The 26,602-nt window shown below is 32.8% G+C and overlaps 1 protein-coding gene across 1 annotated transcript in view; it reads right to left on the bottom strand.

Annotated features, from left to right (window-relative positions):
• The window catches only part of LOC142230370 (uncharacterized), a 34,996-nt gene extending 18,191 nt beyond the window's left edge, over positions 1-16,805 (bottom strand). Inside the window, exon 1 of the mRNA XM_075301016.1 lies at positions 15,364-16,805. Coding sequence (XP_075157131.1) covers positions 15,364-16,246 — 883 coding nt within the window. The 5' untranslated portion in view covers positions 16,247-16,805. The remainder of the gene's footprint in view (positions 1-15,363) is intronic.
• Positions 16,806-26,602: the final 9,797 nt, after the last annotated feature.

Genomic DNA, 26,602 nt, shown 5'->3' with positions numbered 1-26,602 from the left:
CATTTGGCAAAGCACGATTGCTAAGCCGATCTCTTTTCTGAAACCCCACATGTGTCCACTAACTAACTGTAAAACTTTTGAATATGTTACCAGTAAACAGCTGAGAAATATGCAAATTACAAAAAAAATACGATCCACACTTTTGGAATTTTTGGGAATTTTTGATACAAATTTTGGGAATAGTTTCTTAAAAGAATTTTGCCTGCAAAAATAAATAATAATCATAACCATATCACAATAAGTTCAAAAGTTAATAAAAAAATCAGAATTTTTGAAAAAATTGTTCCTTGCCCCAAAAACTTAAAGTTTTCGTATTTTTTTTTTTCAATTACATAAGAATAAAGTTCTCTCAAACACCTTTCCAACGATATATAATATTTTTGGACCATTGCTGGGGGCTATACCTAAATCTGAACCGATTTCGATTAAATTTGGCACACTTGATAATTCTATCAAATATACACAATTTTAAGCAAATCAGAGTAAAATCCTGCCTTTTGGGGTTATATAAGTGCGTACGATATATATGAGAGCTATATCTAAATATGAACCGATTTCAATTAAATTCAGTCTGCATAACTGGAATTCTAATTCTAACACCTGTGAAAAATTTCAAGTTAATCGGAGTGAAAATTTGGTCTCCGGTGGTCATATGAGTCTAACTCGGGCGTAGGATTTATATGGGAATTATATCTAAATCTGAACTAATGTCCTCCAAACTCAGCGCACACTAGCTAATTGTACTCCTTGCGCACAATTTGAAGCAAATCAAAGTAAAACTATTAAATGTAATAAATCTTTATGCTTCATTTGTGTATAACTATCCCCCTTTTTGAAGTTAATTTAACTAACAAAACAAATATTAAAATCGAAGAAACTTACTCCAAATATAATAATTCCATGAACTAAAACAGAATTAAATTGGCATTAGTGCCACATAGATTTAACTTTTTTTGAGTGTATGTAAGAAAAAAACTGAAAAATAATTTATTTGACAATCTTATTAAATATGTATTTCTTATAAGAAAATTTGGTTATACCACGGCAACTAATTATTGCTTGTTTTCAACGATAACACAAATTTTTACCGCGAAAAGAAAAACTCAAACAAATAGTTTACTTTGAAGCCGATCGGATAAGTTAAGATGATAATCTGTCGACATAAATCTATTGTAGCCCACATAATTTTAAATATGCCCCGGCCTCTGTTTATTATGAATTTAAACTCCATGATGATTTTAAATTTTAGTCTTATCTCTATATTATTTACATCTACCTTAGAAGAAAGAAAGTATATGCCTTATTTCTCACATAACATATCATAAAAAATAGTCAACAGATGCTACAGTATGATTCACAAATACAAAAAAGTTTTAATATCACAAAAAAAAAAACGAAAAATTTTAGTCCATAACAATTCAGCTCCCCTTTCTCTTCATAAACTAATTTAAAAATAAAATAAAAAAACGTAAACCTTTCGTAAAAAAAACAACCAAAAAAGAATTTGGAATAAAAAACAACGATGCGATATACACAATTGTCACCATGAAATAAATCTGTCACTTCCCAATTGATGGCAATTTGTCAGCAATCATCAATTGCTACAACCCTCAGACCCACCCAGCATATCGAGAGACAAATCTCACAGATATTGAATGAAGAAAAAAAAACATGAAGCAGACTCTTCACAAAAGCAGAGGTAGAAGCATCAACATCAACATCAGAAGGAAAAAGACAATTTATTGTCTCCCCAGAGAGATTCACTAAAAAGTGAAACTCTTTTTTTTATGAAGTTCCATACTCACACACACACATACACATACATACAGCTAGTTATAATGAATACTCTCCAACCCCCCGAAAATATCACACACAAATATTTCGAAAAGTCAAAACAAAACTCTTTGATTTTCAAGTCCGTCTATGTGTCAGTCAACCAGACCGTCATTGTGGCATGATCCACATTCAGTTAAGGAAAACAAACAGCAACAAAAAATTCTCAACCCGCTACATAGCCAATCGTAAGCAATTCCCTCGATGCCAGGAAATTGTATAGGATAATTCAGTTCACTTTCCCCTCTCACCAATATCAACACTCTATCTAAAGAGAGCAACTGTTGCTACTACTAAGGGTTGCCTGGCTAGATGGATGAATGCAATATATCCGTCCATCCATCCACGACAACATTGAATTCAGACACTTACCCATACTCTCTGCTGCATGGGTGACGATACTCTCGTTGTGAAGTGTATCCCGGGTACTTTTCACAAATATTTTATTTTGAAAAGGATACAGTTTGAGTTGCATGATTGCACATGTTCCACTCAACTCAAGTAAATTAAGAGCGACATTGTAGATGCACCACGATATAACTGCACTCGTGGGGCTGTTGCCGCTGCCATTGCCAATGCTTCCAGATGAGGCAGGCTATAGTGGATAAGAATGAATCTATTCATTTGGTTGGTGTGGAGTAAGTTACGATGTAATTGCGACTTCTTTCTTTATATCCATCGGATAATAATATCTGTGTTTGTGATTTGCCTTTTTTTTTGTGGAATCCCTATTTTTGTTTTCACTGATGTTTTTCGGTTATACTTTCATTTCCCCATGTACGAGTAGTGTACTAAAATAATCCTCCGTTTTTGTGAGAGTACTCAAGATTGTTGCACAGCTTTATTATTTTAATGTACAGTATATGGTTTTGCTATTGAGACTCTATTATACCGAATAGATTGTATTATAATAGTTTTATGATTGAAGATTCGTACCCAGATGTTAAAATGGTCTCTATGAAACAAATCCCCAAAAAAGGAACAAAATAGATACCCAATTTGGCCTACAGAAATTTTTTGGGGATTTAACAGGTTGGATGATTGGTCCCCGGTCTAACAAAGAAAAACACATTTTTTTTTCAAAATTCGCTTTTATTATTCAACATAGTTCCCTTCAAGAGCGATACAACGATGATAACGACCTTCAAATTTTTTGATACCATTTTCGTAGTACTCCTTCGGTTTTGCCTCAAAATAGGCCTCAGTTTCGGCGATCACCTCTTCATTGCAGCCAAATTATTTCCTGCGAGCATCCTTTTGAGGTCTGAGAAAAAGAAAATGTCGCTGGGGGCCAGATCTGGAGAATACGGAGGGTGGGGAAGCTATTCGAAGCCCAATTCATGAATTTTTGCCATTGTTCTCAATGACTTGTGGCACGGTGCGTTGTCTTGCTGGAACAACACTTTTTTCTTCTTCATATGGGACCGTTTTGCCGCGATTTCGACCTTCAAACGCTCTAATAACGCCATATAATAGTCACTGTTGATGGTTTTTCCCCTCTCAAGATAATCGATAAAAATTATTCCATGCGCATCCCAAAAACAGAGGCCATTAAATCCTTTGCCAGCGGACTTTTGAGTCTTTTCACACTTCGGAGACGCTTCACCGGTCGCTGTCCACTTAGCCGACTGTTGATTGGACTCAGGAGTGTAGTGATGGAGCCATGTTTCATCCATTGTCACATATCGATGGAAAAACTGGGTTTTTTACGAGTTAACAGCTGCAAACACAGCTCAGAATCATCAACACGTAGTTGTTTTTGGTCAAATGTGAGCTCGCGTGGCACCCATTTTGCACAGAGCTTCCGCATATCCAAATATTGATGAATGATATGACCAACACGTTCCTTTGATATCTTTAAGGCCTCTGCTACTTCGATCAACTTCATTTTACGGTCATTCAAAATCATTTTGTGGATTTTTTGATGTTTTCGTCGGTAACCACCTCTTTCGGGCGTCCACTGCGTTCACCGTCCTCCGTGCTCATTTCACGACGCTTGAATTTTGCATACCAATCAATTATTATTGATTTCCCTGGGGCAGAGTCCGGAAACTCATTATCAAGCCAAGTTTTTGCTTCCGCCGTATTTTTTCCCTTCAGAAAACAGTATTTTATCAAAACACGAAATTCTTTTTTTTCATTTTTTTCACAAAAACAAAAGTTGTTTCACAAAAGACGCTCTGTCTCACAAACTAATTGACTTACAGACGTCAAATTTTCACACGAATCATTTGAAGGTTAGTACTATATAAAAATAATATCCATTTAATACTAGCGACGCCATCTATGTGTCAGACCGGGGACTTATCAGCCAACCTGTTATTTAATATTTTGGGGATTTATTTCATTTTTAATTTGGGAAGGTTTTTTCCACTCAGAAATAGCTCCGCAATTTATCATAAAGGAAGCGGCCACCACTTGCCACCATCGCCAAAATAGGCCCCATTTGAAAATAAAGCACAATCCCAAAAGGGAAATTGGGGTTAATTTTCATTTTAGATATTAGGGTTAATAGTAATAATATAAATGGGCCCTATAGTAAAATACTCCCCATAAGAACGTAAAGCATTAGTGTTGTTTTTTTATATATGTTTTTGGGGTCCTATTTCATTTAGGTTTTGAGGTTAATTTTCATGGGTCCATATTCATAGCACCGCTCCCTTTATGATGAGTTTTGAAGTGTTTTTTTTTTTTCACTATGAAACAACTCCCCAATTCATCATATAGGGAGCGGCGCTATGAATATGGGCCCATGAAAATTAACATCAAAATCTAAATGAAGTAGGACCCTAAAAACTTATATGGAAAACAACAATGCCAATTTTTATGTTTTTTTTTTTTTTTTTGGGATGTAATATAATTTTATTTTTGGGGCCCGTTTACATTATGAAAATTTCCAATTCGTTTTGGAATTGTGCTTAATTTTCAAGTTTGTCCTATTTTCGCTTTTTGCCAATGGTGAAAACTGTACATCCTTTGCTTGGTGCTAGAATATGGACCTCATGAAAATTTGCCGTGAAACCTAAATGAAGTAGGACCCTAAAATATTGTATGGAAAACAATAACACATATTTTTTAGGTTTTTTTTATGAAAATAAACCCCAACATTTCAGGTGAAAATAAACTTCAATTTTCTGTTTTGGGTTAAGCTTTGTTTTGAAGTGGGGCCTATTTTCTCATTCTGGAATTTGACAATGGTGGCAACTATACACACTTTTGTTGTTCTGAATAGCGGTCTATCACAGCAGTTTTCGTTTTTACGTCTGGGTTTTAAGGCATTCTCCTATGGATGGAGTCCAAAATGAACTAACGCAATTCCAACATGACATAAGTGGTCGGTCTTCAACAGAGATTCAATATGTTCTTCTATGGACAGAGCCCAAAGTGGATTAACGCGATTTCGAAATGATATAAATGGACGACCTTCAGCCGGGGTCTAGGTCTTTCGCCCATAGCATTCTTATGTGGTACAATATTATGAATACAACACAAATTAATTTTTGCTCTTAAAAAATGGTTGGGGTGGTCATATTTCTTCTCTGCGTGTTGTGATATAATCTAATCTAACCTAACACCATCTGGAAGCGGTGAACTCCGGGGTGTTTTCTTCTGGCAGGAGTTTTCTGTTTTGGTAGCCTAAGTCCCTATCGGACTAGGCAGTTTCAAAACTATAGTTTTAAAATTTATAAACACTTATAAGTGTATAAATTATAATTCATCGACCCTGGACTGTTCCTCGGTTTGTTTTTCCCCCAAATTCGTGTGTGCGGCCGCCACTGTCAACACAAATTAACGTAATGTCATGTCAACTGTGTCGGGATTGTCATGAAAACCACAAACGCTTGACGTATGTGTAACATATCCAACTTTTCTTTAGTTTCGTTTGAAGTGGAGAAATTGATATGTTGGTGATCATCGTCATCGTCATCATGTTCATCATCACCATCATGTTCATCGTAAAATTAATTTATTGAGATAATGGATTGTCAAATACGTGAAGGAGTTTTAATCGGTATGAAATTCGTTTGACGCTAAAATCTCTAAACAATTGACAAGGTCATATGATTTTAATTTTAAAATTACTGGGAAATCACTATTAGGTTCTTGTGGAGAATCGCATGTTCTATGTTAAATTTTTGGCAAATGCGTACAATCAAAATCGATTTCATTGCTATTGAATAGAATATATCACAAGGTATGCAGGTGTGATTTATTATTTCATTTCATTTTATTAAGTACCTACACAACAAGATTAAAATCTAATAATTACAGTGCAGGATTATACAAGTTAAAACATCTCCGACTTATATTAAGTATACACAATAATTAAATTTTAAAGATAAAAGGAAACAAGTAAGTAAAGTCGGGCGGGGCCGACTATATTATACCCTTCACCCCTATATAGCTCAAAAATTGTGTTACCATCTCAACTACTTCACATTTGCTGGAGGCTATATAAAGGAGACAATTTTTTACATCTACAAAATCTCTGTAATTAAAATTTAAATCGGCTAACGCTATCCAGTTAATTGGAGGAAACTTCCATTGAAAATGGGTCTAAAATGTGTAACAGTTTACCACATTTCCCCAACTCTGGTGTACGTATATATGGGAGCTATATATAATCTGAACCGATTTTGACTAAATTTGACATGTATAGTTAGAATAATAATTCTGCTATCTATGCGAAATTTCACGTAAATGGGAGTATAACTTTGGCCCCCCTGGTGATATGAGTGCCAATCGGACGGAAGATATATATGGGAGCCATATCTAAATCTGAACCGATTTCAACCAAATTTGGCACAATTACCGATACTACTAAACGTACTCCTTGTGCGAAATTTGAAGCAAATCACGGAAAAACCCTGGTTTTTGAGACCATATAAGTCCAAATCGGGCGAAATATATATATGTGAGCTATATCTAAATCTGAACAGATTTTGACCATATTTAACACATACAATAGTATCGGTAAAAGTACCGCTTGTGCAAAATTTGAAGTAAGTCAGGGCAAAACTCTGGCTTTTGAGACCATATAAGTCCAAATCGGGCGAAATATATATATGGAAGCTATATCTAAATCTGAACAGATTTTGACCATATTTGGCTCATACAATAGTATCGGTAAAAGTACCGCTTGTGCAAAATTTGAAGTAAGTCAGGGCAAAACTCTGGCTTTTGAGACCATATAAGTCCAAATCGGGCGAAAGATATATATGTGAGCTATATCTAAATCTGAACCGATTTTAAAATTTGACACCCTTAACGATACTATTGGTAGAATGTCAATTCTACCCTCTGTGCAAAATTTCACGAAGATCGGTGGTAAACTTTGGCCTCTGTGGTCATATGAGTCTAAATCGGACGAAAGATATATGTGGGAGCTATATCTGAATCTGAACCGATTTGGCTGATATTTTGCAAGATTTTCGAGATTCATAAAATATTTGGATGTACGGTATTTCAAGAAAATCGGTTGATAAACACGGTAACTATGACCAAATCGGGGATAAATATATATGGCATCTATATCTAAATCTGAACCGATTTTTTCCAAAACCAATAGTGATTGTCTCTGTCCCAAGAAACGGCCCTATGCCAAATTTGAGGACGATCCGACTTAAATTGCGAGCTGTACTTTGTGCACAAAATTACATATGCAGACAGACGGACGGACGGACGGACAGACAGACGGGTATCGCTAAATCGACTCAGAATTTAATTCTAAGCCGATCGGTATACTAAAAGATGGGTCTATGACCACTATTTCTTGGCGTTACATACAAATGCACAAACTTATTATACCCTGTACCACAGTAGTGGTGAAGGGTATAAAAAAAAACAAATCTAGCGGGAAAATAACTAAATTGGCAACGCTGCCTTCAACCAACCAATTCGAGCCATGCATGCACACATGGCAAAAACTAACCGAGAAAAAGCCAGCGTTTTCGCGAATTATTTATCCTCAATTTCATATGGGGGCTATATATAATTATGCACCGATGTAGACCAATTTTTGCACGGTCGTTAGAGACTATATACTAACAGCATGTACCAAATTTCAGCCGGATCGGATGAAATTTGCTTCTCTTAGAGGCTCCGAAAGCCAAATCGGGGGATCGGTTTATATGGGGGCTATATATAATTATGGACCGATATGGACCAATTTTTGCATGGTTGTTAGAGACCATATACTAGCACCATGTACCAAATTTCAGCCGGATCGGATGAAATTTGCTTCTCTTAGAGGGTCTGCAAGCCAAATTTGGGGGTCCGTTTATATGGGGGCTATATATAATTATGGACCGATGTGGACCAATTTTTGCATGGTTGTTAGAGACCATATACTAACACCATGTACCAAATTTCAGCCGGATCGGATGAATTAATAACGTAAATGGGAGTATAACTTTGGCCCCCCTGGTCATATGAGTGCAAATCGGACGGAAGATATATATGGGAGCCATATCTAAATCTGAACCGATTTCAACAAAATTTGGCACAATTACCGATACTACTAAACGTACTCCTTGTGCGAAATTTGAAGCAAATCACGGCAAAACCCTGGTTTTTGAGACCATATAAGTCCAAATCGGGCGAAATATATATATGTGAGCTATATCTAAATCTGAACAGATTTTGACCATATTTGGCACATACAATAGTATCGGTAAAATTACCGCTTGTGCAAAATTTGAAGTAAGTCAGGGCAAAACTCTGGCTTTTGAGACCATATAAGTCCAAATCGAGCGAAATATATATATATGGGAGCTATATCTAAATCTGAACAGATTTTGACCATATTTGGCTCATACAATAGTATCGGTAAAAGTACCGCTTGTGCAAAATTTGAAGTAAGTCAGGGCAAAACTCTGGCTTTTGAGACCATATAAGTCCAAATCGGGCGAAAGATATATATGTGAGCTATATCTAAATCTGAACCGATTTTAAAATTTGACACCCTTAACGATACTATTGGTAGAATGTCAATTCTACCCTCTGTGCAAAATTTCACGAAGATCGGTGGTAAACTTTGGCCTCTGTGGTCATATGAGTCTAAATCGGACGAAAGATATATGTGGGAGCTATATCTGAATCTGAACCGATTTGGCTGATATTTTGCAAGATTTTCGAGATTCATAAAATATTTGGATGTACGGTATTTCAAGAAAATCGGTTGATAAACACGGTAACTATGACCAAATCGGGGATAAATATATATGGCATCTATATCTAAATCTGAACCGATTTTTTCCAAAACCAATAGTGATTGTCTCTGTCCCAAGAAACGGCCCTATGCCAAATTTGAGGACGATCCGACTTAAATTGCGAGCTGTACTTTGTGCACAAAATTACATATGCAGACAGACGGACGGACGGACGGACAGACAGACGGGTATCGCTAAATCGACTCAGAATTTAATTCTAAGCCGATCGGTATACTAAAAGATGGGTCTATGACCACTATTTCTTGGCGTTACATACAAATGCACAAACTTATTATACCCTGTACCACAGTAGTGGTGAAGGGTATAAAAAAAAACAAATCTAGCGGGAAAATAACTAAATTGGCAACGCTGCCTTCAACCAACCAATTCGAGCCATGCATGCACACATGGCAAAAACTAACCGAGAAAAAGCCAGCGTTTTCGCGAATTATTTATCCTCAATTTCATATGGGGGCTATATATAATTATGCACCGATGTGGACCAATTTTTGCACGGTCGTTAGAGACTATATACTAACAGCATGTACCAAATTTCAGCCGGATCGGATGAAATTTGCTTCTCTTAGAGGCTCCGAAAGCCAAATCGGGGGATCGGTTTATATGGGGGCTATATATAATTATGGACCGATATGGACCAATTTTTGCATGGTTGTTAGAGACCATATACTAGCACCATGTACCAAATTTCAGCCGGATCGGATGAAATTTGCTTCTCTTAGAGGGTCTGCAAACCAAATTTGGGGGTCCGTTTATATGGGGGCTATATATAATTATGGACCGATGTGGACCAATTTTTGCATGGTTGTTAGAGACCATATACTAACACCATGTACCAAATTTCAGCCGGATCGGATGAAATTTGCTTCTCTTAGAGGGTCTGCAAGCCAAATTTGGGGGTCCGTTTATATGGGGGCTATACGTAAAAGTGGACCGATACCAAGTTTCAAGTCGATAGCTTGTTTCGTTCGGATGTTAGCGTGATTTCAACAGACGGACGGACGGACATGCTCAGATCTACTCAGAATTTCACCACGACCCAGAATATATTTATATACTTTATGGGGTCTTGTAGCAATATTTCGATGTGTTACACACACACACAGAAACCTTCAAAAAAAGGAGGTATGTTCAGATGTACTTTTGGATATATCACAGTCTTTCGACATTCACAATGTACAATCATCGAAATAAAAATCATCGAAAATAAACCTATGGTATACAAAGTCCTAAAGCCAATATGGGCATATGGTATCCAGCTCTGGGGATGCACTAAAGAAAGTATTATTAAAAGCTTTCAAATACTCCACAACAGCTCCGAAATCTTGAGAGAGATATTGTAGTTAAATGCCTCTTGGTATATACACACAAAGAAAATTTCATTAAAATTCAGCCAACGAAAAATTTTCATTGACATAACGTTTCATTATTATAATGCAAATATTCGTTTATAATACGAAATGTTACGTTCATTACCAGAAAATTCGTTATAATAACGAACATTGTTGTTGTATTAACGAATTTGTTTCATTGGCTGACTTTTAACGACACATTTCGTTAATATAACGAAATGTTTTCTATTACTGTAAGGAACAGTGATCTATATAGGGATCTAAAAATCAAGAGATGAAATTCAGCAAGCAGCAGACAACTATAACACACGTCTGTACCAACACATAAATCCGGAAATTCTCAAACTTATAGAAGAAAACGTAACCCCAAAACTGCACACAAAGAAAATTTCATTAAAACTCAGCAAACGAAAAAATTTCATACATATAACGAAACATTTTCATTCATACAATGAAAATATTCGTTAATAGTACGAAACGTTACGTTAATTAATAAAAAATTCGTCATAATAACGAAATATTTCATTGTATTAAAGAATTTGATTCGTTGGCTGACCTTTAACGACACATTTCTTAATATAACGAAACTTTTTCTATTAGTGTAACTAAATCGTTATAAACCTCGAGAGTAGATTTGCCACACACAAAAAAATTTTTTTCTGATTCAATCACGAAATTAATTGATCCAATTAATTTTTTAATTGAAATGTCTTCAATCACAGAAATGATAGTATCAATTAAAAAATTAATTGACAGTCAATTAAAAAATTAATTGATCCAATTAAAAATTTAATTGATACTATTAATTTGTGTGATTGATTTTTATTTCAATTAAAAAATTTGTAGATTCAATTAAATTTTTAATTGAATATTTTTTAAAACTCAATTAAAATTTTAATTGGAAAAATTTTCCTGAAATTTTTTTCTGTGCAAAAGAAATATGCATTGAATCCACGGTTGCCACAGATGGTAGAATTCTACAAAAAATGGTAGATTTTTTACTGTTTAGTAGATTGGTAGATATTCTATGGCAAATTATTCCTCTTCACACATTTTCTATAGAAAAAAATTTTGACAAAAATTTGTATAGAAATAAATTTTTGATAAAATTTTTTAAATAAATAAAATTTTGACAAAATTTTTTAAAGAAATAAAACTTTGACAAAATTTTCTACAGAAATAAAATTTTGACAACATTTTGTATACATATAAAATTTTGACAAAATTTTCTACAGCAATAAAATTTTGACAAACTTTTCTATAAAAATAAAATTTTGACAAAACTTTCTATAGAAATAAAAATTTTGCATAGAATTAAAATTTGGACAAAATTTTCTATAGCAACAAAATTTTCTATAGAAAAAATTGACAAAATTTTGTATAAAAAATTGACAAAATTTTCTATAGAAATAAAATTTTGACAAAATTTGTACAAAATTTTCTATAGAAATAAAATTTTGACAAAATTTTCTATAAACATAAAATTTTGACAAATTTTTCTATTGAAATAAAATTTTCTATAGAAAAAAAATTTAACAACATTTTCTATAAAAATAAAATTTAGACAAAATTTTCTATAGAAAACAATTTTGACAAAATTTTCTATAGAAATAAAATTTTAACAAAATTTTCTATTGAAATAAAATTTGGACAAAATTTTCCATTGAAATAAAATTTTGACAAAATTTTCTATAAAAATAAAATTTTGACAAAATTTTCTATAGAAATAAAATTTAATGAAATTTTCTATTGAAATACAATTTTGCCAAAATTTTCTATAGAAATAAAATTTTGACAAAATTTTCTATAAAAATAAAATTTTGACAAAATTTTCTATAAAAATAAAATTTGGACAAAATTTTCTATAGAAATAAAATTTTAACAAAATTTTCTATTGAAAAAAAATGTTGACAAAATTTTCCATTGAAATAATATTTTGACAAAATTTTCTATAGAAATAAAATTTTAACAAAATTTTCTATTTAAACAAAATTTTGAGAAAATTTTCTATAAAAATAAAATTTTCACAAAATTTTCTATAGAAATAAAATTTTGACAAAATTTTCTATAGAAATAAAATTTTAACAAAATTTTCTATTGAAAAAAAATGTTGACAAAATTTTCCATTGAAATAATATTTTGACAAAATTTTCTATAGAAATAAAATTTTAACAAAATTTTCTATTTAAACAAAATTTTGAGAAAATTTTCTATAAAAATAAAATTTTCACAAAATTTTCTATAGAAATAAAATTTTAACAAAATTTTCTATTGAAATAAAATTTTGACAAAATTTTCCATTGAAATAATATTTTGACAAAATTTTCTATAGAAATAAAATTTTAACAAAATTTTCTATAGAAATAAAATTTTAACAAAATTTTCTATTTAAACAAAATTCTGAGAAAATTTTCTATAAAAATAAAATTTTGACAAAATTTTCTATAGAAAAAAAATTTTGACAAAATTTTCTGTAAAAATAAAATTTGGCAAAATTATCTGTAGAAATAAAGTTTTGACAAAATTTTTTATAGAAGTACAGTTTTAACAAAATTTTCTAGAGAAATAAAATTGTTATAAAATTTTCTATTGAAATAAAATTTTCACAAAATTTTCTATAGAAATAAAATTTTGACAAAGTTTTCTATAAAAATAAAATTTGGACAAAATTTTCTATAGAAATAAAATTTAGAAAAAATTTTCTATAAAAATAAAATTTTGAAAAAATTTTCTATAGGAATTAAATTTTGACAAAATTTTCTATTGAAATAAAATTTGGACAAAATTTTCCATTGAAATAAAATTTTGACAAAATTTTCTATAGAAATAAAATTTTAACAAAATTTTCTATTGAAATAAAATTTTGACAAAATTTTCTATAAAAATAAAATTTTGACAAAATTTTCTATAAAAATAAAGTTTTGACAAAATTTTCTATACAAATAAAATTTTGACAAAATTTTCTGTAGAAATAAAATTTTAACAAAATTTTCTATAAAAAAAAATGTTGACAAAATTTTCTATAGAAATAAAATTTTGACAAAAATTTTCTGTAGAAATAAAATTTTAACAAAATTTTCTATTGAAATAAAATTTTGACAAAATTTTCTATAGAAATAAAATTTAATGAAATTTTCTATTGAAATACAATTTTGCCAAAATTTTCTATAGAAATAAAATTTTGACAAAATTTTCTATAAAAATAAAATTTGGACAAAATTTTCTATAGAAATAAAATTTTAACAAAATTTTCTATTGAAATAAAATTTTGACAAAATTTTCCATTGAAATAATATTTTGACAAAATTTTCTATAGAAATAAAATTTTGAGAACATTTTCTATAGAAATAAAATTTTGACAAAATTTTCTGTAAAAATAAAATTTGGCAAAATTTTCAGTAGAAATAAAGTTTTGACAAAATTTTCTATAGAAGTAGAGTTTTGACAAAATTTTCTAGAGAAATAAAATTGTAATAAAATTTTCTATTGAAATAAAATTTTCACAAAATTTTCTATAGAAATAAAATTTTGACAAAATTTTCTATAAAAATAAAATTTGGACAAAATTTTCTATAGAAATAAAATTTTGAAAAAATTTTCTATAAAAATAAAATTTTGACAAAATTTTCTATAGGAATTAAATTTTGACAAAATTTTCTATTGAAATAAAATTTGGACAAAATTTTCCATTGAAATAAAATTTTGACAAAATTTTCCAAAGAAATAAAATTTTAACAAAATTTTCTATTGAAATAAAATTTTGACAAAATTTTCTGTAGAAATAAAATTTTAACAAAATTTTCTATTGAAATAAAATTTTCACAAAATTTTCTATAGAAATAAAATTGTAATAAAATTTTCTATTGAAATACAATTTTGCCAAAATTTTCTATAGAAATAAAATTTTGACAAAATTTTCTATAAAAATAAAATTTGGACAAAATTTTCTATAGAAATAAAATTTTGAAAAAATTTTCTATAAAAATAAAATTTTTACAAAATTTTCTATAGGAATTAAATTTTGACAAAATTTTCTATATATGTAAAATTTTGACATTTTTAATTTTTTGTTTGGTACTTTTTGGTAAGATTTTCTCCAAATTTTGGTAGATTATTTTTGGCTCGAGTGGCAACCGTGATTGAATCACCAGCTGCATCACATTCACATTAATACATATATTAAAAAAATACTAATTAGTCTACTCCAAAACAAAATCTTGAGAGGTATTGTAAATGCCCCTTGGTGTATCAGGAACAGTGATCTATATTAGTCTAGAAAGGACTAGTCGTAGTATTATACTTAAGCAATTTTGTTATGTTTAAGAAATAAAAAAAAAATTGTGGAAAGACAAAATCTTTGGAACTTGGCAAGATTTTGTTAATGTGCCAGAGCTAAATCAATTCATGAGTTCTTGAGTATATTTATTGATGGGTATATGACAAATACCTTGACCACATATTTGAAAAATAAAACAATTGAAAAATAGTATAGAATCCCCGATTTACAAACTAAGCTAAAAAAATTATGAGATAAGTCTCAAAACTTAAATTCGTATTAATTCAAATACGAATCGAATCGAATTTTTGCTTCTAAAGTTAGAGTTTTTGAACTTTGATATGTATAACAAGTTTGTAATACTAATGTTATAATCATTTTTCTATTCTATAATGCAATACAGAAAATTTATCAATATTTCCTATGGTGTTTTTTGTTTTCATTCTAACTTCATTTCAAGTTACTAATTTGCGATGGTAAACCGCCAGTTTACATGACACCACCACATCAACAATACTTGATAAACACTTTTTGACATTTCTAAATCAGTTTTTGAAATCCTTGAAATGTTCAAAAATCAAAATGCAATTTCATTTCCAATTTTATGAAATGATGTACATCTGAGGGCGTTTCACAACATCAGCCCACACAAGGCAATATGGTCCAAACTTACCCAAATTATCCCCAGGTGATGGTGAAATGATGGACAGTTGTTGATTTTGTTGAAGCTGTTGCTGCTGCTGCAATTCCAAGTGAATATGGTGTGGATGCTGTTGGTGATGGGACATTTGCAATTTGTTTGTAATCAGACTGTGGGCATGATGTTGTTGATGGCAATCTTGCACGGCAGCTATTTCTAGTAAATTGTTCACAGAGAAACGTTTAACATTTTCCGAACCCTTGTCCATGACGAACGGAGAGGAAGAGTAGGCACCGGAACCCACAACTGTTGCTGCCGCAGGTGAACTGGTCAAAGTCAAAGAGCTGGAAAGTTTTGCCGATAAACAAGCCGAAGGTGATAATGGCTTAGTGGCACATAGTTGTGGATGATAGATAGTGGAGGCGGTCAACGATAACGATGCCGGAGCAGACGATGGTGACATTGAGGGAGATGAAGTGCTGGGAGAATTGGTAACTGCGGCCATAGCCATTGGTGGACACATTACCAAACTTGAAGATCCCAAAGATGAATTAACGTAATTACTATTTTTATGAGTCAAACTATGTAAATGCTGCAATGATGACATACTGGGATCTACATTCGTTGTCAATGCAGAAGATCCAGACATTAACGATAAGGCTGAAGCTGTAGACGTGGGGTGGGTGGATTGCGAGTGTCGCTGTTGTTCCGTGGCATGAGTATTCTGTGTGGCTGAGGTGTAAAATTGCTGGACACTATTATTCCCCATTGCAGATGTTGTGGCCAAAGAAGGCGATAACGAGGACGACTGCGTTGTTATTACCCTGCCATTATCGCCAATCATAGTTGACATAATTGCTGGCATTTCATGTTGCTGTGACTGTGTCTGTTGTGATTGCTGTTGATAATTTAACATTGCCGCTAACACAAAATGCCGTTTGTCGTCCGTGGGAAATAAATCAATGTTGCTCGCCTAATGGCTAATTAACAAATAAGTATTGAATTTCTCCTTCTCTCTGTGCCGCAAAAAAATAACTTAATTATGTATCAATTAATTAAGAAAATTGTCACTGTGCTATTTGTTCATTTCTATTGGCAATGGCATACGCAAGCGAACGAATTTTCTTTGTTGTTGGTCATTGCCTAGCAGCCCCAAAGACAAAACAGCATCACCTTTTTCACACTTTTCTAAACTTTTCAGCACTTTTTTCTTATTTTTAATAGGATGTGATGGATTTATCTCTTTTGGTTTGCCAATTTGGTTGAAATAAATTTTCTTTTGTTCTTTAAAATATTTAAGGTTTTTCATCAAATCGATTCAACGAAGAGACACTATAACTGGTCGTAATTGATTAGTGATATATTTTTTTTTTTTCGTTTCGTATTTTCTACTCGATTTCTTTTTGTTTAACTAATTCAATTAGCAATTAGCAAAATACACAATTAAGTTAATTAAGTTAATTGCTATCGCAATACTAAACTATACTAAAGTCAACTGACTACTGAAATTATTTTCAAAAAGAAAAAAATCCCAGCACTCTCAAGAAAAATGTGAAATAGAACATTGTCACCAACACCACCACAAAAACCACTGATCATTGTCACCTCCTTTCTAGATGAGTAGTTCAACATTTTCATTAATATGGGGAGAGTATAAGCGTATGGGTGTGTGTGTGTGTGTGTACAAAACATCCTCCCATTCCATATGTGAGTACTGTTCGTATCCCCCTTATTAAAGAATATTTGTTGTTGATCTCTTTTTACCTACACAATGCGATTTCATATTCTCACTCACTCTTTCTCATTGAAAATCTCTTTTCTCTTTAAGTTATGCATTTTCTTATTGGCTGTTCATTGTGTTGATCATCAAATTGGGGGGGGGGGGGGGTGATAAATGTATGACCTCTTTTGAATGAAGGAGGCGTGCTCTCCCCAATGTTGTAGATTTATAAATATAGAAATCACTGAACATAAGTGATGATATTATTAAAAAAGAAACAAATTTTTTTATTTAGAATTTTTATCGGTGGCGATGAAATTTCAAATCGTAAATTGTGGTAATTGATTTCATTGCAATTAGTCTATTTTCAATAAATAAACTGGATTGTCTTCGTACGGAAAACGGTTGAAAACAAAAGGAGCAAAGCCGTCGCATAACTGAATATAAAGTTTCCGCTCACAAAAGTATCTACGGAAGTCTAAATTCTATACTGGATTTTATCAATATCCCAATTGGATCAATTTATTGATTTACTAAATATAATTTAATATCTTTATACTAAATAAATAAATGAATTAAAGCTGCTGGATATGTGTTATGACGTGTTTTTATCATGGAGTTATTTCGATGGGATAAAATATAAAGCTGCCTACATTGTCGTGTGCATTTAAGGCATTTATGTAGATATTACGCTGAAAAATAAAATCCGTAGTTAAACTAATGCTAAATTTAACTTAGTTTTTGTTGTAAAAAACTATTTAGTTATAATTAAATTTTATTACTTTTTTCGAAATTTTCCACAGCCCAATTAAATTTTCCTTTTGTTAAGTATGCTTCAAAGACTTTATAAACTCAACGTGGGTATGGGATTCAATGACCGTACATATAAGTTCAATATTAACGAACGCGAAAAAAATGTTCGTATGATTCCCACAAATAGATTTGGTGCCAAAGATTTTTTTCTTTACTTTTAGTTAATTTTTTTCTTCTATAGGAGAGTGTTGTAGTTAAAAAGTAGACCAGGACATTAAATTTTCCTAGTTTTACAACGCTTTGTGGAAATGTCAAAATGTGGAGTTAAATTTTCACAATTTACTTTTTTTTTCTGTGTAGTACTTTCCTATTTCATGTTACCCAAATCTGGTTTTAAATTTGACAATTTTTAACATGGATCCCATATCAGACTCATCGTGATGAACTTTTCAGCAAGTCCACATTGAATACCTTGAGATCAATCGAAGTAACTGCTAAAACGTTTTTCAGTTCTCCATGTGCCTTAACACATAATGTGACGCGCCGTTGGGAATAAGCTAAAAAAAGGTATTTTATCATTGAACTAAACAAAGCTTCGGGAGGCATGGTGCCCAGTGGTAATATAACAATGGGCTCAATAGTCTACCTATGGTAATCCAAGTACATCGATGAAAAACAGTGATGATACAGTTGTAATAAGTTTGCCATTTCGTTTGTACCACATCAATATATCAATTTTCCAAGATGAAAAATTAATCAATAAAAGCAGAATATAATTATGACATTTTATAGTGACATGATGAAAAGCTCCAATTCAAAAATTGATTTTTTTAAATTATTTATTTAGAAAAGGAAACTATTTTCGCCAGATATTACGTACTTAACCCTTTCACTACCGAAATAAACCTTATGTTATAAATTTTAATTTATCTTTTGTTTTTACTTGTACTAACAGCATGTATAACAAAAATTGTATATTTGAGGACCTACATCAATTTCTTCAAGACGTATATGAGTTTCGTCTAAATAGAGTTTGTGGACATCGGCAGGCAAAGGGCTAATACGTTAACACATGTACAACGATGGTTTAAACAGCTGATGCAGCCAGAATCATTGAAAACCCTACCAATGCATCCAGAAAAAGTCACAGATTTGTTGCGGTGACATAATTCGACCGTACTTCTTCAAAGATGATGCGAATCATATGTTAACATAACTGTGAATGATGAGCGCTACCGTGAGATGTTATCCAACTTACTTTTGACAACTTACTCATGACATGTGGTTCCAACAAGACGATGCTTCATACCACACAGCAAGCGTAACAATGGAGTTATTGAGAGGCGAGCTCAGTGAACATTTTATTTAATGTTCTGGACCGGTCAAATGGCCTTCTATATCGTGCCATTTAACGATTTAGGCTATCTTTTATGGGACTACTCGTATGTTAGAGGACATGTCTATACGGTCCGTTTCAATTGACGCATTGGAAGGCAACATTGAAGCTTTCTCCCAAACCTAAACCAATGATACCCCAATGTTTACTAATTCAGTAGGGGTGGTTTAGGGTATGATATAGTCGGCCGACTTTCTACTTTACACACAGAGAAGAGATTGTTTGGAAATCGGTTGGAGTAATGAACATTCTACTTTTATAATTAAATAACACTTGTCTCAACATATATACTATATTTACAATCATACGTGGGTCTTTACTACAGTATTTCATATATTTCAATGGATTTACGGTTGTGCTAGAAGACATACAGTTGTAGGAACTAAATGTCTCTATATTGAAATTTTTTGCCTGAATTCGGATGACACGACTTGCCGCAATTAATTATCGAAACTATCACTTAGTTATCAGCACTTACGGTTGGTTTTCACAACCGAATATAATTTGAGTTATTTTACAAATGTCATTTCTCTTAAAATATTAATTTAATGTCAAAACAGACGATTACAAATTAAAACGGTAGAATTCTCAGCAGCGGCAATTTCTTAAATCTTCTATAGAAACATCTACCAAATTGTCTGAAGAACTCGGGAGGAAATAGTTTGGATCAGAATCAATGGCCATGGGAAAACGCCGAGGTACCAGTTGTATGTACCAATCGATACAGTTTCGACAGGTATTTATCCCTAGCATCGTCTAGTCTTTAACTCGATCAATTAACCACAACCTTTTTCTTTTAATTTAGTAAAATACTGGCCAGAGAGGTTGATAACTGAACAAACGAAATATGAACTTTTCGATAGCTGGTGAAGTCGGCAAAATTTCAGATTTTACATTTTGCGTCCATATCATTTAAATAGGTGCACTCCTTGACCACATGTTCTTGATTTTTGCCGCATAGGGTGATTTCCAATTCATGGCGAAGGGTATACGAGCTGATTTATAACGAACATAATCGAGCCATTTTCATGATTTGATATCAAATACATTGTTTTTAGATTTATACTATACATATATTTAAATAAAATAAAATATAATATTTGATTGGGAAGGAATTGGTTTTTAATTCAGTCAGGAGTAATATTAAGGTCGGGCTACAGAACCGTATGATGAAGGTAGCTATAACCGATGTCGTCTGCAGACCCAACCAACACCATATGAGATATTAGTTGTGCCGACCGAATCAGTCGGGTGACACAACTGCCAACTGGTAGTTGCTACAACTGCCAAAAGGAGGTTGGCAATAAATTCGATTGTCACAACCAATTTGTATTCTCTGTGTACTTACTTGTGTTTTTTTTTTTAATTTTCCTATAGCTTTTTATCTATTGTCCGATGCATTTTCTTGTTTTTTACAAATTTGACCATACAAATTTACACGCAGAAAAGGAATGTGCTTATTTTTGCAATATATTTGAATGAAGTTCATGACTATCTACACTGAAAAAAGCATGCCTGGTTCCAAAGATTTTATATTTCATTTCTACCGCATAATGGCCACCTAGTATTTTGGAGACTAGGATTGACACTGTACATCATCGCAGCAAAAAAAAATTGGAAGTTCTTCCAAAGGCACAACTTTACAAGCACTTCCAGAAGATGTACTCCCAAAGATGTTCTTTATTTTAACTACGCAGGAAGTTCTTTTAATTCAATTTTTTATAACTTGGTTTTTTCATGCTTTTATTGGGTAATTTGAACTTTTTTGTTTCAGATAGGTTAAAAACAGAGTAAGAATTCATAAAATGGTACAAATCATTTAAATTTTGTCTAAAAAATGCTAAATCCAATCTGAAAAAATTGTGCATTTTTGAAATTATTTGAGGTCAAACGTTTCCGACAAAATTCCATTAAAAATTATAAAAATTATTTATTTGATAAAATATCACAGAATTTTTTAATTTACATCCAAAACATGTAATTCTGATCACACCTAAAGAAGTGATGCAAATTCAGTGCAACGGATGTTGAAATGGAGTACTTCCGTCCAATGACAAGCCCATGTTAAATTCATCGCTTCTGCGTCAATTTTGCACCACTTCCAGATCCAAAAAGAAAATGTTCATTACTTTTTTAGCGACATTTTTTTGGCTGTGTGAGCTTGGTGCTACACTAAAAAAATCATGTCCGGTTCCAAAGAATTTGTCTTGACTCTAATAATTTTGGTATTGATTCCGTGCCAAAGAAATTGAGAATTGAAGTAAGGATACTTTTACGCCAATTCTCATCTAAATTTGAGTACTAGTTCATATTTCCAAGAAAATACGTTACATATATTCGAAGTCACTTTTATAAATCCAATGATGAAGCTCTTAAAAGTATTGTCCTTAATGTTTCTGCGAAATACACCCATGGTTTACCCAATGTGAACTTTTTCCCATATCATATGAAATTAGACATTTAAGTAACCAACCCTCCACCATACGATGTCATTGCGTTTGTAACACATCGAAATATTGCGGAAATTCCGAGTCGATCTAAGCATGTCCGTCCATCCGTCTGTTGAAATCACGCTAACTTTCAAAGGAAAAAAAGCTATCGGCATGAAGTAGTTGTTATTGATGTAGATCGGATGGTGTTGCAAATGGGTCATATGGGACCAGGTTTACGAATAGCTCCCATATAAACCGACCTCAAGATTTGGCTAGCGGAGCCTCTTAGAGAAGCAAATTACATCCGTTCCGGTTGAAATTTGGTACGTGGTGTTAGTATATTGTTTCTAACAAACATTCAAGAATTGGTTTATATCGGTCCATAATTATATATAGCACCCATAAAAACCCATCGCCAGATTTAACCTCTTAGAGGAGCAAAATTCATCCGATCCGGTTGAAACTTGGTACGTGGTGCTAGTACGAGGGCAGTTCGGAAACTTTTTAGTCTAGCACAAAAAGCGCGGTATAAACAGAAAAAAGTTAAGTGTTTTGGAAACTTCCATCTCTGTTATAAACACATGTTAAATTTTGTTTCGATATGGCAACTTCTTCATATAGAAACATGTGTTCACAAAAGACGCATCCGCAATTTTTTTACAATGGAAAAATTAGAAATGCGTGCTGTCATTACATATTTACATAAAAAAAGGCTTATCGGGACAAGAAATTCATATTGATATGGTGAATGTGTTAGGTGAAAGTGCTCCTTCATATGCAACAGTAAAAAATTGGGTTGCTGAATTTAAACGTAGTCGTACAACAGTGTTGCCAGGTATTTTTTGATTCTTCCCCCAAATCTTAAGAAAAAAAACCCCTAAATTGGTCTAGACTTTTTTCAAAAACCCCCAAAAATGTTAAGTATGTAAATAGTACAAAAAGAGATCCAAAATTTCGTTAAAATTTCCTGTAGTGATACACTTTAAAAATTAAATTTAACACAAATATATAAACTGAAAGATTTTTTTTCTGAGGAACAAAATTTTAGAAAGAATAAGTTTTTTTATGCTAAAAATTTTCTTTCGAAGTAAATATAAATCATTAGATAAAATCATTACACCACTTGTCACAAATTCGGGTTCGATTCCTGCCTCGACCGAACACCAAAAAGTTTTTCAGCGATGGATTATCCCACCTCAGTAATGCTGGTGACATTTCTGAGGGTTTCAAAGCTTCTTTAAGTGGTTGAACTGCAATGTGAAACGCCGTTCGGACTCGGCTATAAAAAGGAGGTCCCTAAGTGAGTCTATGTGAGCCTGATACATCGGGCTGCCACCTAACCTTTTTTTAATAGTATCAAATATTAAAAATGCCCCTTCAACAGATGCGTTTAAACAAGAATGTCATTGCATACTTGCTTGGGTTGACTTCCCTTATTTTTTTCTCAAAATTGAGAATTGCTCCACTTTATAAGATCTAGGATATTTTTTTACCCCCAAAAATCCCCCCAAATAAATGTTACCCCTAAAAATCCCCCTAAACGTGTAAAAAACCCTAAATTTGGGGGGAAAACCCCCAACCTGGCAACACTGTCGTACAAGCATTGAAGATGAACTACATAGTGGACGTCCAAAAACAGCAACAACAACAGAAATTGTAGGCAAAGTGCATGATCGACGAATAAAAGTGCGTGAAATTGCTAATATCATCTTAAATGATCGAGTCTATTTAATTTTGCATGAAGAACTACGGATGAAAAAGCTTTCTGCAAGATGGGTGCCGCGTTTGTTAACAGTCGATTAAAAACGCATAAGAATGAACATTTCTCAAGCTTGTCTAGATCGTTTTAAGCAAAATAAAATGGATTTTAAGCGTCGTTTCATAACTGTTGATGAGACATGGATCCACCACTATACTCCACAGACAAAAGAACAGTCCAAACAATGGACTGAAGCTGGAGGAAGTCCACCAAGAAGGTTTTTATACCCTTCACCACTACTGTGGTAAAGGGTATAATAAGTTTGTGCATTTGTATGTAACGCCAAGAAGGAACAGTCTGAGACCTATCGTTTAGTATACCGATCGTCTTAGAATTAAATTCTGAGTCGATTTAGCGATGTCCCTCTGTCTGTCCGTCTGTCTGTATATGTAATTTTGTGTGCAAAGTACAGCTCGCAGTTAAAGTCCGATCGTCCTCAAATTTGGCACAGAGTTTTACATTGGCTCAAAGACATTGACTCGGTTCAGATTTAGATATAGCAGTCATATATATTTATCACCCGTCTGGTCATAATTGACGTATTTATTCAAAATTTCGTGCAGCCAAATATTTTGGCGTTTTCGTAAGATATGCAAAATATCCGCCAAATCGGTTCAGATTTAGATATAGCTCCCATATATATCTTTCGTCCGATTTGAACTTATATGGCCTCAAAAGCCAGAGTTTTTCCCTGATTTGCTTCAAATTTTGCAGAAGCAGTACGTTTAATAGTATCATTAAGCGTGCCAAATTTGGTTGAAATCGGTTCAGATTTGGATATATCTCCCATATATATCTTTCGCCCGATTTACAACCATATGACCACGGAGTCCAAATTATTCTCCCATTTACGTTTTTTGCTGAGATAGCAGGATAATTATTCTAACTATGCATGTCAAATTTGGTCAAAATCGGTTCATATTTAGATATAGCTCCCATATCTATGTACGCCAGAGTAGGGGAAATATGGTAGAATGTTTCATATTTTTGACCCATTTTCAATGGGAGTTTTCTCCAATTGACACGATAGTTTCCACAGAGAATACATTTAATATGATATTTAAGTATGTCATCTTGATCTAATATGGCCAACATACCTACATTTTACACAAAATTCTGTGATGATTTCCACAATTTGTAGTCATATCCTACACACTGTAATGCCAAACTTTCCAAAAAATCGTCGAATTTTAAATAAAACTCCGACTTGTGGAATTATCGCCCGAATTGGCCAAATAATATATCACAACCCACAATTGACCATATATCTTGGCGAGATTTAACCAATATCCTTGCAAAATCGACACTGCTGAGTAGCAAAAATTGTAAATATTACTCAAATTGTCCTATATCTCGAATATATATGCATCGCCCGATAAATCATAAATGCTCTTTTATACAATTGCATCAAAATTGCTCTAGCTTTATATTTCCCATATTTATACCCTTCACCACTACTGTGGTACATTTGTATGTAACGCCAAGAAATAGTGGTCATAGACCCATCATTTAGTATACCGATCGGCTTAGAATTAAATTCTGAGTCGATTTAGCGATGTCCGTCTGTCTGTCCGTCCGTCTGTCTGTCTGTCCGTCCGTCTGTCTGTATATGTAATTTTGTGCACAAAGTACAGCTCGCAATTTAAGTCCGATCGTCCTCAAATTTGGCATAGGGCCGTTTCTTGGGACAGAGACAATCGCTATTGGTTTTGGAAAAAATCGGCTCAGATTTAGATATAGCTGCCATATATATTTGCCCCCGATTTGGTCATAGTTAGCGTGTTTATCAACCGATTTTCTTGAAATACCGTACATCCAAATATTTTATGAATCTCGAAAATCTTGCAAAATATCAGCCAAATCGGTTCAGATTTAGATATAGCTCCCATATATATCTTTCGTCCAATTTAGACTCATATGACCACAGAGGCCAAAGTTTACTACCGATCTTCGTGAAATTTTGCACAGAGGGTAGAATTGACATTCTACCAATGCCTGGTAAATTTGATTGAAATCGGTTCAAATTTAAATATAGCTCCCATATATATCTTTCATCCGATTTGAACTTATATGGCCACAAAAGCCAGAGTTTTGCCGTGATTTGCTTCAAATTTTGCACAAGGGGTACGTTTAATAGTATCGTTAAGTGTGTCAAATTTTGTTAAAATCGGTTCAGTTTAGATATAGCTCACATATATATCTTTCGCCCGATTTGGACTTATATGGTCACAAAAGCCAGAGGTTTACCCTGGCTTACTTCAAATTTTGCACAAGCGGTACATTTAACGATACTATTGTATGTGCCAAATATGGTCAAAATCGATTCAGATTTAGATATAGCTCCCATATATATCTTTCGTCCGATTTGAACTTATATGGCATCAAAAGCCAGAGTTTTGCCGTGATTTGGTTCAATTTTTGCACAAGGAGTACGTTTAATAGTATCGGTAAGTGTACCAAAATTGGTTGAAATCGGGTCAGATTTAGATATGGCTCCCGTATATATCTTCCGTCCAATTTGCACTCATATGACCAGGGGGGCCAAAGTTATTCTCCCATTTACGTGAAATTTCGCATAGATAGCAGAATTATTATTCTAACTATACATGTCAAATTTAGTCAAAATCGGTTCAGATTATATATAGCTCCCATATATACGTACACCAGAGTTGGGGAAATAGGGTAGACTGTTACACAGTTTAGACCCATTTTCAATGGAAGTTTCCTCCAATTAACTGGATAGCGTTAGCCGATTTAATTTTTAATTCTAGAGATTTTGTAGAATTAAAAAAATTGTCTCCTTTATATAGCTTCCAGCAAATTTAAAGTAGTTGAGATGGTAACACAAATGTTGGTCTACATACGGGTGAAGGGTATAATATAGTCGGCCCCGCCCGACTTTAGACTTTACTTACTTGTTTTTTACTAACATTGTATTTCATCCCAGGGTGTTAGCCGATATAATTTTTAATTCTAGCGATTTTGTAGAAGTACAAAAAATTGTCTCCAAATCGTTTCAGATATAAGTATTTGTATGTGGGAATATAAACCTTGATAATTACTCCCAACAAATTTGAAGGAGATGGAGATGGTAACACAACTTTTTGTCTACATAATGGTGAAAGGTATAATATAGTCGGCCCCGCCCGACTTTAGACTTTACTTACTTGTTTGGGACTTCAAAGGTATTTTATTGATTGACTATCTGCAAA

The sequence above is a fragment of the Haematobia irritans genome, chromosome 3 (assembly GCF_050003625.1).
Source record: "Haematobia irritans isolate KBUSLIRL chromosome 3, ASM5000362v1, whole genome shotgun sequence".
Taxonomy (NCBI): Eukaryota; Metazoa; Arthropoda; class Insecta; order Diptera; family Muscidae; genus Haematobia; species Haematobia irritans.
Note: the sequence above shows the minus strand (reverse complement) of the source record. Positions and strands in the feature narration are given on the sequence as shown.